The sequence below is a fragment of the Musa acuminata genome, chromosome BXJ3-7 (genome assembly GCF_036884655.1).
Source record: "Musa acuminata AAA Group cultivar baxijiao chromosome BXJ3-7, Cavendish_Baxijiao_AAA, whole genome shotgun sequence".
Taxonomy (NCBI): Eukaryota; Viridiplantae; Streptophyta; class Magnoliopsida; order Zingiberales; family Musaceae; genus Musa; species Musa acuminata.
The window spans coordinates 1,459,874-1,471,666 of NC_088355.1; the positions used below are offsets into that span (position 1 = coordinate 1,459,874).

An 11,793-nucleotide genomic window follows, 5' to 3' on the forward strand; every position below is an offset into this window, starting at 1 on the left:
TCTTCGTCTAGTAAGATCTAAGAAAAGAAATATCTTTCGGCCAGCAAATAAGGAATCGACGCAGTCAACGGTGGCAGGCGAAGAAGGCAAGCGAAGCCAATAGATACTGACCGTGAGTTGCGATGCACCGACGGCAACGTGGACGGCACCGTGGTGTGAGTGGGCTACATTGGCCTCGGGCTTCCATGTCCTTTTCACCTTGTCATTTGCATCCCTTCTTCGTATCCATTGAATCTGCATCTCTCTCAGGGATTCCAAAGAATTCCATCATGCGTATAACCAGATAGACTCTTCCTACACGTCTCTCGACCTCTCACCTTCTGCAATTTGTTCTTTCTAAGGCTGTCATTGTTTTCCATGCTTTTTCGTGTGTAATATCACCACCTAAATGAAATGTTTGTTTGATAGTTGGAAAGCATCACATTTACCATTGCAATATATTTTGAAATCTAAGCATACCATTATAAAGTAAATAATTTGTCATCGAATTTGATATGATCTTTTGAATGGATAGGAGATGTCAGCTCCCAGAGATAATGAAGCACGAGCTGGACGCCTTGTTCGAATAGAGATCAAAAGTTAGGAACATGAACTCTACTGACCTGCCATTAATTTGTAGGATGAAGAAGAAACTCATCTAAAATGTGCTGTCAAGCAATCCTTTTTCTCTTGGTAAATGATATCAAGTTGAGAGAGCTTTTCGATCCATCGTAACAATGTTTTTTTTTTGTTTTGGTGGTTTCTTTGAAAAATATTACTTTTATATTTTTTTCTCATATGATACTCCTTTTTTATTTTTTTTTTCTAAATAGTACTTTGTTTTATAATCTTGAAAATATCTTTTCTTCCCCTAATTTTTGTTTGAGATCCCGTTGTCTGTCTTTCCTCACCCATCGTCGCCTCTCTCCTTCCTTCCCCCTTCCCCTTCTTTTTTCTCTATTCTCATCCCTTTCGCTCCTGCTGTTCCTTCCCTTCCCCCTTAAAAGTAGAGAGGCTTCATAGTAAGTACAGAGACAAAGGTGACGAGTAGACTATATGCAATGAAGATTTGGCGAGAAAGACAATATGCAATGAAGAACGAGCAATACTATCTTATGATGGGACGGAGACGACAATGGTGATGATGAGAAGTTACTATTTGAGAAAAATAAAACCTTTTAAAATTATGATTTAATTTTTGTAGTAATTTTTTGTTTATTGGCTTAACAAAAGCGAGTCAATCATCTCATGATTAAAATACTATGATCGATTCAAAATAGTATAGACTAAGTTCAACTCAGAGTTTCTTAATAATAATTTTTTTTTATGAATTCCATGAAAGTGTTGTGTGTGCATCACATCATCACTATCAATGACATGAATGTTGTTTTAATAAAAACTTCATTTTGACAATGATTTAAATACGAATTATTGATTTTAATTATTTAACAAAAATGAGGGGTAGCTCAAACGATAGAGCGCTCGTTTTTGCATGCGAGAGGTACCGGGAGTATAATCAAAATGTCAACAAATATCTCTATTAACCAATTGTTTGCTTTCACTCTCCATTTTTATGAATAATTATTTTTTTGACAGTATATTCAAAATGTCAAGAAATGTCTCTATTAATCAATTGTTTGCACTCGCAAATGCAAGGGGGTGTAGCTCAAACGGTAGAGCGCTCGCTTTGCATGCGAGAGGTACGGGGTTCGATACCCCGCATCTCCATTTTTACTGAATAATTATTTTCTTTTTAGGAGTATAATAAAAATGTCAAGAAATATGTCTATTAACCAATTGTTTGTCTTCGCACATGTAAGGGGATGTAGCTCAAACGGTAGAGCACTCGCTTTGCATGCGAGAGGTACGGGGTTCGATACCCCGCGTCTCCATTTTTACTGAATAATTATTTTCTTTATGGCAGTATAATCGAAATGTCAAAATATGTCTCTATTAATTAATTGTTTGCCTTTACACATACAAGGGGGTGTAGCTCAAACGGTAGAGCGCTCGCTTTGCATGCGAGAGGTACGGGGTTCGATACCCCGCACCTCCAATTTTACTGAATAATTATTTTCTTTATGGCAGTATAATCGAAATGTAAAAATATATCTCTATTAATCAATTGTTTGTTTTTATATATGCACGGGGGTGTAGCTCAAACGGTAGAGCGCTCGCTTTGCATGCGAGATGTACGGGGTTCGATACCCCGCATCTCCAATTTTACTGAATAATTATTTTTTTTTTGACAGTATAATCAAAATGTCAAGAAATATCTGAGTTATGGGATTCGATTCTCGCATCTTCATTTCAATTGAATGGCGGATCGACCCATCAAGTTCCTATTGAAATAGGATCTACACAAGGAAAAGCACTTGTCATTCGTTGGTTATTAGGGGCATCCCGAAAACGTCCGGGCTTTCAAATTAAGTTCCGAATTAGTAGATGCTGCCAAAGGGAGTGGCGATGCCATACACAAAAAGGAAGAGACTCATAGAATGACAGAGGTAAATAGAGCTTTTGCACATTTTCGTTAATCTATGAACAGGATCTATATAGACACATGGATCCATACATCTTGATCGAATATGAAAATATCATGGAATAAGGGTTGACTTTATTACAATATAGAACAAACAAAAATATTATATATATATATATATATATATGGCATAATAATTTTTATTTGTAATATAAAACAAAAAATATTTTATCTCAGTTTTGAGTTTAACAAAAAAAACAGAGGTGTATTTCCCATATAATTAATTAGAAAGAAAAAATGGCATGCATTAGAGCTGCCTAATCTATTTGTTTTTCCCATATAAATAAATAACTAATGTTGATGGAACAATCTTTTCTTTTCAGAGAAAATGGCATTGTATTTGTAGTCCCATAGAGGTAACTAATAGTGATGGCTCCATTCATTAATATCATTATCAAAGATGCAATGCTTCTTGTAGCAGTCACCATTTCAATGCTAATTGCATGTCCAAGCACTTGTGCATGGGATGGTGCATGAAAAATATCACCTTGCCTAATTGTCTTTGATCCTATTGTAACAATATTCTATTAGTACCATATTAATTGGGAATTAAATAAATTAATGATATAATTTTTGATATAGTCAATCTTGATCATCAACCTTACATGGTAAGATTGATCGGATTTATTATGTTTTCAAGAATTATCACATCATCAACGAAAGGATATTGGTATCTCATATTATATATTTCATTTCAGTTTAAGTATATAAATTATTTATATTTATATTTATATTTATACTTTATTTTATTCATGTTAAAGACTATGACACAACTCTATTTTTTATCCCACTTTGGTTTGAATACAAAAATATATATATATTTTATTCGTATCAGATACGCTTAACTTAGCCCTTAAACATAGATAAAAATTATATAATAATTTTTATAAATAAAAATCAAAGTAATTGAATATGCTCAAATCCGAGTCATCTATAATGTAACCCAACCCATTCAATACTCGATGTTTTATTATTATTATTATTATTTTTAACAAAGATTAAGTGACAAAGGTGAGATTCGAATAGAAGTCTTATGATTAATTGTTAGTCTCTATTTGCTACATTAATTGGTATATTAAAAAATATATCGAATGAGATTTTAAACTCTTTCATTTTGATAAGAAGATTTGGTATACCACTGATACATTAATGTTTAAGATGCCAATATGTTGGGTTGAACTAAAGTCCAGAGAAATATCCAAAAATGGGTTGGATTGGGATTGAGTAGACTAGAGTTGGATTTTTTTTTCTAGATTAGGGTAGACTAGGGTTTGCCCTGAGTTGGCCCAACTCAGTGCTACTGTATATTGCTCGAATGCCTCCCGGGGTGGCAACAAAGACAAGCTTTGATGTGAAGTAATCACCCCCGTCAGCAACAAAGACAACCATGTTATGTGTAGTAGCAATGCCACACATAACATGGCAACTGATCCTATTTTGTTTCGAGTAGATTGTAGCAACATGATACTTTTCATTCTCTCTCTCTCTCTCTCTCTTCTGGTCACAGCCTCTTGTCTCTTGAGCCTATAGCTTCAAAGGACAGGCCTACCTCTAAAACTTCGGGCACCAGATTACAGGAGGCAAAGCAAGGGACACAACCCTACAGTGACTGTCCTTCAGAACTAAACCTAGAGAGACAGACTGTGAGAGACTTCTTGTGTCTTAAGTCTATAGCTTCACAGGGCTGCTCTACCTCTAAGAGAGAGAGAGAGAGAGAGAGAGAAAGAAGGGTTTGTCTTATTTAAAAAAACAATGGACTGTTTATTCATCTTTAAAATAAATAAAACTTTAACTCATAAGTCAATATTTGATTTGTTCATTATTCATGCGACCCCATAAATTTATAAGAAATTGTCCGCTTTAAGCCGTGGACGTATTCGCATGATTTTATCTTTTCGAAACTCATAAGCTCTAAAAAAAAATATCTCCGAGGATAAGTATGATCCGATAAACTTATGAACCTTTGATTTTTCTACTTCTCAATTAATGTAAGACTAAATATTCTTATCGTAAGAAAATTATTTCTCGCCAAATGTTAAAATAGAGTTAAATAAGAGGTTATGCTTTGAAAAGAGATCATCAGAGTGAAAATGAAGGCTTCTTCTACTCAAATTTGCCTACATAGCTACTGAAAAAAACTAATAAGATTTCACTTTCAACTACCAAATTATACATCAACATCATCATCATAATCATCATCAACAAGAAGCTATAAGGTCAGCAATGAATCTAGAAAGCTAATTCTCAAACAGGAAAAGTGAGGTTCAATAATTAGCTGCTACTGAAGAGCAACCTAATAGCATTATGGTAGATGGGAGTGACATGCACACAGGAGGAGCAGCAGAGAAAGGAAGAACTTGATGGATTTAGTTGATGCACAAGTGGCAGATTTTTCTAAGCAAAATTACAAATTTTTTTCTGCAGCTATGCCATTTATATAGCCACCATCATCAGATTAGTACAACTGTGGTCACAGAAATATCCAATTCATCCATTCAAAAAAGAAAAGAAAAGTTAAATAGATGCACTCATAATTCTCAATCACAAATAATATGTAGCTCAATAAAACATTTTAAATAAAATATAATTGTATCCATTAAAAGTATAAACTATATGGATAATATTTTATAGATTGAAATGTTCTTAAAAATAATCCACATAATTAGTAAACCGAATTTATAATTAGAGAGGAGAGTTGGTAGGTTGTGTTGTTGCAAGAAACAAAATAGTTTCAGGCTTTCGGTGGAGCCATCAATGGGCTACAGGTGACATCAGCAAACACTTTGGATCCACAGAAAGATTTCATGCCGAACTCGCACGTGCGCGTGCCGTCCTCTCATCGCTTCCCTTCCATCGGCGACTTAATTCCACGAAATCGACGTCTCCGCTACCTTACAACCGCATCGAATAGACCAACCACCCATCACTGTGGAGACGGAGATGCAGAGAGAGAGAGAGAGAGAGAGAACACAGCTCATTCTTCTCTCTTCTTTCCTTATGCATTATGATCACAAAGAAGAGCTTCACAACACACACACACACACGATGATGATGATGATGATGATGATGAATGTACACTGTATGTGCATCAAAACCTTATCATTCCTCTCTCTCCTGTTTCTGCCCCTCCTACTTCTCCGAGGCCGAAAGCGGCGGTGGAGGCGGCAGCGGCGGAGGCGGGCGGGCGCGACTCCGCCACGATCGACCACAGGATCTGCACGTCTTCGTACGGGCACGACTTCACGTCCTCGTACAGAATGTATATCCCCCTCCCTGTCGACACCGTCGCGAACACCGACATGAAACAAGAGAAAGAAAGATCGACCGAAACAGTAGCTGCAATGGAGAGAGAGAGAGAGATCACGTACTCTTCCTGCGTGCAGAATGCAAGCGGATCCACAGCTTCTTGAGCGGGGAGAAGAGGGACCGAAGCCACCCCATGATGAGCATCAGCGGCGAAGGCAGGATGTTATCTTCTTCTCATGAGAGAGGAGAGGAAAGGAAAGGAAAGGAAAGCCCTTTGCAGTCGGAGCCATCAGCAACACGCACATACATATTGTCTCGGTACCATGTCACTGTCAACCTCTCTTCTCAAAAGTCATTTCTTGCCTCTGTACCTCTCTCTCTCTCACCAATGATGGGAAGCTCCACCCCAGCAAAAACTTCCTTTTCTTCGAGCAATCTTGCAAGATATCAACTCAACTCGAATCATCAAATGACATGGGCCTACCTTCTCTTCCAAGCGTCAACCAAACAAGGCAGAAATAAATTAAGAAGCTGGTATTTAACTGGCAATGATTATGCCATTGCTCACATAGGTTTCGTCGGCGATGGGATGAGCACGAGGCGTTGGCCTTCTCTCCTGCTGCAGCGGCAGGAATAGCTCCAAGCGTCACGTGAGCTGAGACACGGAAATCGACGTCACTTGAGACGAAGCTGTCGCCCAACATCACTATAATATGAATGACCAATAAACAACTCTTTTAGAGAATGAGTTTACCTGATGTCCAATATCATAAAGAATGTCTCGAGTTGCCACGCCAATTGTTTTCTACTCAACCTGCCACTTGGATTCATTCTTTAATCCTCACAAATGCAGGATAATAAAATTGGTAAGCTATGATTCGAGATGCAGAAGCAATGAAACTTTCACAGCATAAGAACACCAAAACTCGGCAAGTCAAAAACGCTTGCACAACACACAAATCTTATCCTTGCAAAAAGTATACTGGTTTCCCTGCTCACATGAGCTGCATGAACTTGTTTTGACTTTTATTAGGCTACTCGATGTAGCATCGTGCATGCAAAAGCTAGAATAGGAAATCCAACAATCACTTCAAGTGGAATCCAGTGCATGTATTCAACAAAGAGAACAGAGTGATCACAAATTTGATGGCCCCACTAAACCTATTCTCCATTCAATCAGTACAATGTAAAGGGCATTCACCCAACAACATAAGGTCTGCTAGTTCCAAAAGATTGAGTTTCTTTAGTATAGCAACACAGATCCTAATCACCAAAATAACATTTTCAGGACACTCCTCATATAGCAATCAGATTCTAGATAGAATACCACAAGAAACTTGGAATATTGGATTACAAACAAGGGGTTATCCAATGGTTGTGAGAGATGACACTATCAGTGAGAAGATATAGAATAATGTACCTGGTCCATCTTCTTGACTTCTTGCATCGCTTCCAACTTCACTTTCCAACCTGTCTGCCACAGAATATATTGAATCTCATCAGAGAATTAAATTGCATGTTTCAAGAATGCAGATTAGGATCTTAGTGAAAAGGCACTGTAGAAATTTCTACTCCAATAGCAACCAAGACACAACAAAATTCATCTTTTTTTTTTTTTTTGGTAAGTAAAAGTAACAAAATTCATCTACTTTGAACATTACCTCACATTTATATAGAAATCCAAAGCTATCTATGTGGCACATGTCCTCCTCTGTTTCCTCTTACCGGTACAACCTGTTACTCTTGTCTTCTCTTTTTCTTCCTCCTCCCCTCTTCTCTCCCTTTTTCGCTCTGGTCCAGATGGTACTGATTTATGAGTGCAGGTACATTGTTGCATATGAAACCATTCTGGTCCACGCATTGGCCAGTATGAACAGCAGACAAATTTTAAATCTTGATTTGAACAATAAGAAAAATTTTCAATTAGTGTTAAAATTAAAATAACTTGGAGGTTTTAAATCACTTACTTTTCGGATTATATACATAATGTTGCCAATTGATGTGGCTAGTGGCTTGACTGGAGCTGCACAACTATAGGTTGCGGTCATCACCATCTTGACGGAATTGCTACTCTAAGCTGGTAGTTCAATCCCGCAAGATGCACCTTCAGCAGTAACTAGAATAGAAGCCTTGTATTTATCACATCACATCCATGCTTCAACCTCCAAAAGCACAGAAGAATCAGAAAAATAACAGCTACTGATCCATGTTGTCTCCTTTAATTTTGTCCTTCACCACCTGATACTGCAAATGTTAGTGCACTTTCCTTTTAAGAGCATTACTACTTCTTCCCTTGTAATTAATAATAGCACAAAGTGCTCATGGAATATATAAAAAACTAAGGTTTGCCTGTATTATGATATTTTTGATCCGGTGTCAGTCCTTGATGACGCTATAGATTCAGCTTTAATTATAATTGGAAATGCACTCTGATCCATGTTCCTTGGAAAAATCATTTGCTTTAGGGTATGACCTGCTAGAAAAAACACTCATGCTAGAAAAAGGTCATACATTTGAAGCATACCATCAGGCGAATCACAAAACAACGTTGTCCCTTTGGCAGTTAGAAAAGGATCATGCAGTAAATTTTTGGGGAGAGTAACATAATAAGAATAAGTACAACACTTTTTAATGGTGCTGTACTCAAAATCTCCCAATATATGTCCACGAATGTGCTGTATAACAACTTTTACCTCTTCAAAAAACTGGAAGCATATGCATTAAAAAGAAAAAGAAAGACTTTGTTAGCAGATTTTTGGTATAACGGAAGAAAAAATCTTAAATCGTCTGGAAAAATGACAATTCAAGCAACAAAAGCCTGAGTGTTTGTTTGACCTAGGCTGGAATTACATCACCGGCACAGCTCTTGTCAAAAGTTGCTGAACATCAGGAAACTGCTTCAGATACTAAATAAAAATGTTTGTTAAAGTGCATAAACTGATAAAAGTATATTGACTAACAATCTGTATGCTTCTAATGGGGTGATCAGAGATACTAAATCAGATGCTGTTATGGTGTATAAAATGATAAAAGTATAAACACCCAGAATCTGTAGGCTTCCAACATGAGACATAATATGAAAACGACATGCTAATTCCCAGAACCCACTAAAATATAATCTGACTGCAAAAGGGAAATTTGTAGTAGCTATCTAAAGCACATCAATTACCTCTCTTGGGAAAAACAGGCATAATACCTGTCCAACTATGACATCAGGACAGCTTCAACCTGCTGTTCGTTTCTGCAAAACAAACAAGCAAGTTAATCATCACCAGTACATGACTCCTATGTACTATTTATAATAAATGGAATAAAAAAACTTAAAACAATTGCTGTTGTTGCAGTGACATTATCAGTAATCTGTCAAAGACATTGATAATTTGGCTATAAACAAAAGAAAGTGCGTGTGACCTGTTTGAAAATCGTCAACTGGTTTGATCATTCATGGAAGGGCCATCACCTAGAAGCATTCTCCAGAGATGTCATCCCAAATGTTTATGCTCATAGAATGAAGAAGATATGCCCAACGTATCAACCTGCTGACAACACAAAAGCATCCAAAAAAGTCCAGCAGTTTGGATGATCTCACATCTTGATTCCAATGGTGCAATACAATCTCCCCGTTACTACCTCAATAGGTATTGTACATATTAAGTGATGCATATATCTCATTATTTTTTACCAATTTTAAAACATAATAAATATTAAGCCCAGTGAAGGGCGTGTCTGTGTGAAGCATTATCAAAGAACCGGGGAGCATCCTTTCAGAGTCCAAAAAAACGAAGACAAATATTTCTTTAGCTGTTATCCAGACAAGAACCCAACAATCGTCTAATCAACAGTCATTTCCATACTCATATACTCAGTATTAGTATCAATGTGAATTCTGTTTCTCAAATTACTGAATGTACATGAAAAAAACATACTTTACATAAAAATGATTAAAAATAACTAAGACTTACTAAAGAAACGATCGTTCATAATTCAATAAGATGTGTCAATAAGGTGGGTCATTCATAAAAATCTTTCATCGAGTCACATGCAAGCCCATCACCTCAGTTTCAGCAAGAAAAGGAATTCTGAGTCCCCATTTCTTGAATGAGTTTAACAGGGAACATATCTTATCCACACAAAAAGTACAACATTAAAACCTGACCCAAATAATGCACGAACTCACAAGAGAGAAGAAACATATATATGTCAGAATCTTCCCAACTACTCAAACAGGAGAAATAGCAAACGAAAAGGAAGTAAATGGGAGGCTCACTGGCGTCGTTAAAGACAAATAATATGCTAAATTTTGTTAGCACACCAAGGAAAAGGCAAGGAAGTAAAAAGTATCCTCTTGCCTTAACCTATTCATTTTTCCAAGCGTGTAATATCAATGAAAAGCCAACACCTTGCAATTGTGACTGCTTGAAACCCTGAAACCACGGCAACAGCTTCTCAGCTGAGGGGCAAGTTTGAAACATGAAGACAGCATTTCCGCCAGGTACACCAAAGAGCCAGCTGTGAACATCCCAAAACACCTCTACAGGGAGTCCATCAATCAGGATTGTCTGGTTTCCACGAAACTTCCAAGCGAGTCGCTTCACTTGCATTACCCGCTTCTTGTCGATATGTATCTCAAGGCATGGATCTTTAAGCCCAACCGTGTCACACTCGATTACAACATCATGAGCTTTCCCATTGTCGCAGAACTGAGCCTTGGTACAGTAGAGGTTCTTGCCAGATATATGTTCCCGCTTGGCTACGAAGGCCATATTGGAAGTGGAAGGGACTGCGGCAGTCTTACGGTAGGCCTCCTTGGCCAGATCACCGAGCAAGAGGACCATCTGTAGATCAAAGACAACCGCAACATAGTAACCTTGCAAAGGCTCAGGCCCCGGCCCAAACTTGGCAGCAGACAAGTCCCATACGATGTCCACCTTGCTACTCTCCACCTCCAAGCTCTTAGACCCTTTCCTCTTGGAAAAAAGCCACGGCTTGATGTCCACCTTACAGAGACACTGGCCATCGCCATCGTCGATCCCGACAGTCAACCCTTGACCCATCAGGGTCTTGCTCCACGTAACGGCGACGACGCAAGAACGGCCGCCGCGTCGCGCCCGGTAGAAGTAAGTCACCAGATTGTGCGCGTTCTTAACGGCGCCGCCGGACGAGGAGTCCGAAACCTGAATTCCGCTCTCGCCGAAACAAGAAGGGAAATCCCTCATGCTGATCCTCCAAGGCCACTTCCGACGGCGCAATGAGGAGCCTCGTCCCCACGATCCGGCCAAGATCTCCGAAGGACTTATCACAAACGCCGTCCCGGCGTGTCGCTGTCACGAGTTCCCCTCAACAAACCTCCCTCTTTTAGGGTACAAAGCAGAGGATTTCGAAGCGAATCCACGGACAAGGGCGGCCTCTCCACCACAGAATCCAATCAGCACTCTTCAAGATTCCGAGGAAACGCACCCTTCCCTTCTCTACTTCAAGGCTCCAGAGAAGCTAGCAGACGATTCAAATCCCAACTAGAAGAGCAAAGGAGAACAAGAAAGGCAAAGGAGGGGGAAGACGGACTCCGTTAAGAGAAGAAGGCAAAGGAGGAATCTTGCCTTACTCCGACCGCTGAAATGCCACCGCACTACCCGCAGTCCTCAGCACGAGTAGTGGCGCCCATAATGAGAAGGAAGACCAGCTGCAAAAGGGCACAATGGCAGTAGAGCCCCAAACCTTTATTTTGGAGAGGCCGACTCCCACTTCCGGTACTTAAAAATGTCTGAAACAAACTCTTAATCTTTAAGCTTTAATACTTTAATCAAGTACTGTCATTAGCTTTAATGCATGATTAATGAAGAGCTTAACCAAACTCTAATTTGATTTCCATGTTGTTGAAGAGCTTTAATGACTGATTGTATGCTTTATTTTGACCCAAAGGGGTGTTTAGCTACCATAATTATGTCACCTCCATGTCCTTTTACAGCAAGTAATAAACTTGCAAGTATTATTATTATTATTATATGCGACTAAACTCTTGTTGAAGT

General features: G+C 38.5%; 1 protein-coding gene and 4 non-coding genes across 5 annotated transcripts; 4 read left to right on the top strand and 1 right to left on the bottom strand.

Moving 5' to 3' along the window:
- The first annotated feature begins 1,634 nt into the window (after positions 1-1,634).
- Positions 1,635-1,707, top strand: TRNAA-UGC (transfer RNA alanine (anticodon UGC)). The gene has a single exon. It is a non-coding gene; the product is annotated as a tRNA-Ala (tRNA).
- Positions 1,708-1,798: 91 nt separating this feature from the next.
- TRNAA-UGC (transfer RNA alanine (anticodon UGC)) lies at positions 1,799-1,871 on the top strand. Its single transcript has one exon. It is a non-coding gene; the product is annotated as a tRNA-Ala (tRNA).
- Positions 1,872-1,962: 91 nt separating this feature from the next.
- On the top strand, positions 1,963-2,035 carry TRNAA-UGC (transfer RNA alanine (anticodon UGC)). Its single transcript has one exon. It is a non-coding gene; the product is annotated as a tRNA-Ala (tRNA).
- A 91-nt stretch (positions 2,036-2,126) lies between these two features.
- On the top strand, positions 2,127-2,199 carry TRNAA-UGC (transfer RNA alanine (anticodon UGC)). Its single transcript has one exon. It is a non-coding gene; the product is annotated as a tRNA-Ala (tRNA).
- A 7,627-nt stretch (positions 2,200-9,826) lies between these two features.
- Positions 9,827-11,466, bottom strand: LOC103990890 (uncharacterized). The gene has a single exon (XM_009410181.3). The coding sequence runs from the start codon at positions 10,981-10,983 to the stop codon at positions 10,123-10,125; it is 861 nt and encodes a 286-aa protein (XP_009408456.2). The 5' UTR covers positions 10,984-11,466; the 3' UTR covers positions 9,827-10,122.
- Positions 11,467-11,793: the final 327 nt, after the last annotated feature.

What these genes read in the sequence shown, in the direction of transcription:
- LOC103990890 (XM_009410181.3), bottom strand. Translation starts at nt 10,983, where the DNA reads ATGAGGGATTTCCCTTCTTGTTTCGGCGAGAGCGGAATTCAGGTTTCG.